General features: G+C 42.3%; 1 protein-coding gene across 1 annotated transcript; it reads left to right on the top strand.

Moving 5' to 3' along the window:
- Positions 1-3,136: 3,136 nt before the first annotated feature.
- LOC143026101 (histone-lysine N-methyltransferase SETMAR-like) lies at positions 3,137-3,955 on the top strand. The gene has a single exon (XM_076186100.1). It carries the CDS (start codon positions 3,137-3,139, stop codon positions 3,953-3,955), a length of 819 nt encoding a protein of 272 aa, XP_076042215.1.
- The last annotated feature ends 712 nt before the right edge of the window (positions 3,956-4,667 follow it).

The raw sequence follows: 4,667 nt of genomic DNA on the forward strand, positions 1-4,667 counted from the left end.
CAACTATCTTTCCCTCCCTATCCTCGTTCACATTTAGCAACTCCCTAAAATATTCTGCCCATCTTCCCTTTACTGCCTTCTCTTCCATTATCATCTCTCCATCTGCACCTTTTACCTTTTCTTCTCTACTTGATTCGCCTCCTTTTCCTCTCTTAATTTCTTTCCAAAACATCTTTTTATTATTTTCAAAATTTTCTGTCATACTCTTACCCCACTTCACATCTGCTCTCCTCTTTGCCTCCTTTACCTTTTGCTTTACTTCTCTTTTCTTTTCTTTGTACCTCTCATATGACTCCCTCATCCTATTTTGTAACCAATCTGTGAAAGCTAGCTTCTTCTCTTCTACAACCTTCTTCATTTCCTCATCCCACCATTCACTACCCTTCCTTCTATTTCCTCCTGTCGTTCTTGTTCCACACACCATCCTTGCACACTTTGTGACTCCCTTCTTGAACCATCCCCATTCCTCCTCCACACCTAGCTCTACTCTATCCTTCACTCCCTCCCACTCCTCCTTCAGCTTCTTGAACTCCTTCTCCTTTTCCTTTTCATATATATATATATATATATATATATATATATATATATATATATGAATACAAACATACACACACACACACACACACACACACAAACACACACACACACACAACACACACACACACACACACACACACGCACGCACGCACACACACGCACGCACACACCACACACCACAACACACAAACACACACACGCACACACACACACACACACACACACACAACACAACACACACACACACACACACACACACACACGCACGCACACACACGCACGCACACACACACACACACACACACACACACACACACACACACACACACACACACACACACACACACACACACACACACACACACACACACACACACACACACACACACACACACACACACACACACGTGTGTGAGAGTTGAGTTACTGAAACAAGAAACATTCAACCCTCAATTACACCTATGAACACCAACGCAACGATGGCACCCTCCCATTCTTAGATATACTAGTAGGCACAGCTTCAGATCGATTCACGACTGAAGTCTACGTCAAAGACACTAACCTCGGTTTCTACAAACAAAGCGTCATCCGATCACTAGTGAACCTAGCCTTCTCCCACAGCAGTACATGGAAAACTACGAATAACGAACTCCAACGTATAACAACACTACTCGTCAACAACGGCTATCCACAGCACTCCATCGAATCCATTATCAAAAACAAAATGAACTCCTTTACCACCCAACCAACACCCACAAACACCAATATAACAACACTGGACCTGTACTACAAAGGACATATGAACACCGGCTACAAAGAAGACGAAAGAACACTTCGAAATATTATCACACGTAATATTCGACCCAACAACCCAGACACTAAGATACGCCTAATCGTATACTACAAAACCTCCAAAACACACACCCTGGTTATGAAGAACAACAGCCAATCCCCCAACCCTCATCTACAAGAACTCAACGTCGTGTATAAGTTTGATTGCCCTGTCGGTGATTGTCAGCACCGCACCTCCTCATACATTGGCATGACTTCTATGACCCTCTCCAAAAGACTCACATACTACCTCTAGAATGGCGCCATCAAAACACACATGACAAAAGAACACAAAACTACCATCACCAGACAAACACTAAACGAAAACACTAAAATAATCTACAAAGCTCACGACCCCCTTCGCCTTAAGATGGCCGAAGCAGTGAACATATACATCGAGAAACCTTCCATTAACATACAACTCATGCCCACAACCACACTCCCAAGCAGTAGACGCACATAACACAAACAATAACACCCCTTTCCACAATCCACAAGGAAGTTGTTACTTCCACGTACGCAGCGCTACGGATCACGGCTACAGGAAATGACCTCTCCCAGTGTTCGACCAATGTACGGGGAAACCGCACCTAATGTCTTTTGGACACCTTCTCAGCTATTTGGAACCAACACAGAAACTTGTTGCACGAGAGAAATTAAAGCTCTAATATAAACTCAACAACGCTATTGTCGCTGTAGACTTCTTGAAATCATGTATACAACATGGCCTCCTACCAATGTATATATATATATATATATATATATATATATATATATATATATACATATATACATATATACATATATACATATATACATATATATATATATGCATATGTATATATATATGTGTATATATATACATATATATATATATGTATATATATATATATATATATTATATATACATATATATATATATATATATATATATATATATATACAGTATATGGGGGTAAAATCCGACTGCCACTTCCGCGTAGTGCCCCCCCCCCCCCCCGGGTCACACTAACGGCAGTGGTGAAGAAACTACGACAGGCTTAGCAAGCCGATAGTGGATCGACCTTTGCTTACATTTCTCAAGGAACAGCCACGGATACAGGACAGATCAGACGGCGACGACGACCATGGAAACGTTTTAGGACTAATGTTCAGAAATTCTCCAAAGTTAGGTGTTGGACAATAAACATTGCTACCTACTGGAATAAAGAGGAAGGAATTCTTGATACGATGGAACAAAGGAATATAGACATCCTGGGGTTAGCAGAGACAAGGCATAGAGGGGTGGAGATGGGCAAGGAGGTGAGAGATGGATATGTACTAATGTACAGTGGAACAAGAGAAGGTAGAAGGCAGCACGGTGTTGCGATGATTGTAGGACCGCGACTGTCACCATATATCCAAGAGGTACAATCAGTAAACGAAAGGATGATTAAATGTGCTATCAAAATTGGTAACTTGATTTACAACTTTGGACAAGTTTATGCCCCTCAACAAGGAAGACCCGAAAAAAAAAAAAAAAAAAAAAAAAAAATTGCTGGAGGAGATTTTTTATGAAGTCGAGGGCTGGTTAAACATACGAGATCTGTTAGAAAAGTATCCGACTTTCTTATTTTTTGCGAAAAACAGATGGATTTGAATCAAGCGCACTTGCATGATCCGACCTTGAACATTCGTGCGTACGCCTGTCGATAGCGTCAGTTGCTGGCAAGCAGCATTTGCGTGAGGTAGTATGTAGTGCCCTCGGCGGTTTTTTATTGCAAGGAAAATGACGGAATTACTGGAGCAGCGCTACTACATCAAATTTTGCCAAAAACTGGGCGACAGCCAGGTGGAAACCATTCGGAAGATTCAGACGACTTTCGGTGACGATGTTATGGGCATCACACAGATTAAGGAGTGGTGCAACCGGTTTAAAGACGGCCGCACAACGGTGGAGAGCGAGCCACGCTCCGGTCGGCCATCAACATGCCGAAATGACCAGGTCATTGCCAAAGTGAACGCTGTGGTGATGCGGGACCGTCGTGTGACTATCCGAGAAATTGCGGAAGAGGTGGGCATCAGCACTTTTTCGGCACATTCCATTGTGACCGAAGATTTGGCCATGAAGAGAGTGGCGGCGAAATTCGTGCCGAAGCTGCTGACGGCGGAGCAAAAGCAACTTCGTGTTGAAGTCTCACAGGACATGCTGGACTCCACAAACAGTGACCCCGACTTCATGAGTCCTGGGTGTACGGGTACGACCCGGAAACCAAATCCCAATCGTCACAGTGGAAGCATTTCACGTCACCAAGACCAAAGAAGGCCCGCTAAGTGCGCAGCAGTGATGCTGACTATTTTCTTTGACTCACGCGGTGTGGTACACCACGAGTACGCACCACAGGTTCAAACAATCACCAAAGAGTACTACAGGGATGTCCTTCGTCGCCTACGTGAAGCTGTGCGGCGCAAGAGACCGGAGTTGTGGTCAACAGGAAATTGGCACCTTCATCACAACAATGCTCCAGCACATTCCTCGAACTTAATTCAGACATTTTTTGACGAAAAACTAGACTCCTGTGGTTCAACAGGCTCCTTACTCTCCTGATATGACTCCCTGCCACTTCTGGCTTTTCCCCAAACTCAAGAGGACATTATGGCACCGCTGGGAGAAGTGTGTGGAGTCCCAAGGAGACAACTTTGAGGGTGATTAGGTTTCCAACGCTCCAGGTATGCAATTTTTTCCCCGCCAAAAGTCGGATACTTTTCTAACAGACCTCGTACTGATTGGAGACTTTAATGCAAGAGTTGTATAGAAATGGTATTGACGGAATATTGGGATCATTTGGTGAAGATCACTTGAATGAAGAAGGAGAAATGTTGATCGATTTCTGTGTAAGAAACAACCTAAAAACTATGAATGGATTCTTTAAACACAGAACACAAATTTACCAGATACAGATGGAATAGCATAACAAATCAATTTGAACAAAAATCTGTAATAGATTATATAATATCATCAGATAAGAGAATTGCAAAAGACGTAAAAGTGTTGCTTGGAGATATTCTTGATTCAGAGCACAGATTACCTGTAGCAGACTTACAAACACAAAAAGTAAAACGAACTAAAATATCAAAATGGAGAGTCATTAAAATATAAAATCTTAAAGATCCATTGTTTAACCAAGAATACAAAGAGAAAATAAGAGGAAAAATAGAACAAAGAGATCAACAAATAAAAGAAGACCAGGTTACAGACATATGGAACGACATAAAAGAAATAGCAGAAAGCAGCTTAGGGACAAGATGTGTGGGTGGAT

The sequence above is a fragment of the Oratosquilla oratoria genome, chromosome 6, assembly GCF_046742065.1.
Source record: "Oratosquilla oratoria isolate Oo_2021 chromosome 6, ASM4674206v1, whole genome shotgun sequence".
In the NCBI taxonomy this organism is placed as follows: domain Eukaryota; kingdom Metazoa; phylum Arthropoda; class Malacostraca; order Stomatopoda; family Squillidae; genus Oratosquilla; species Oratosquilla oratoria.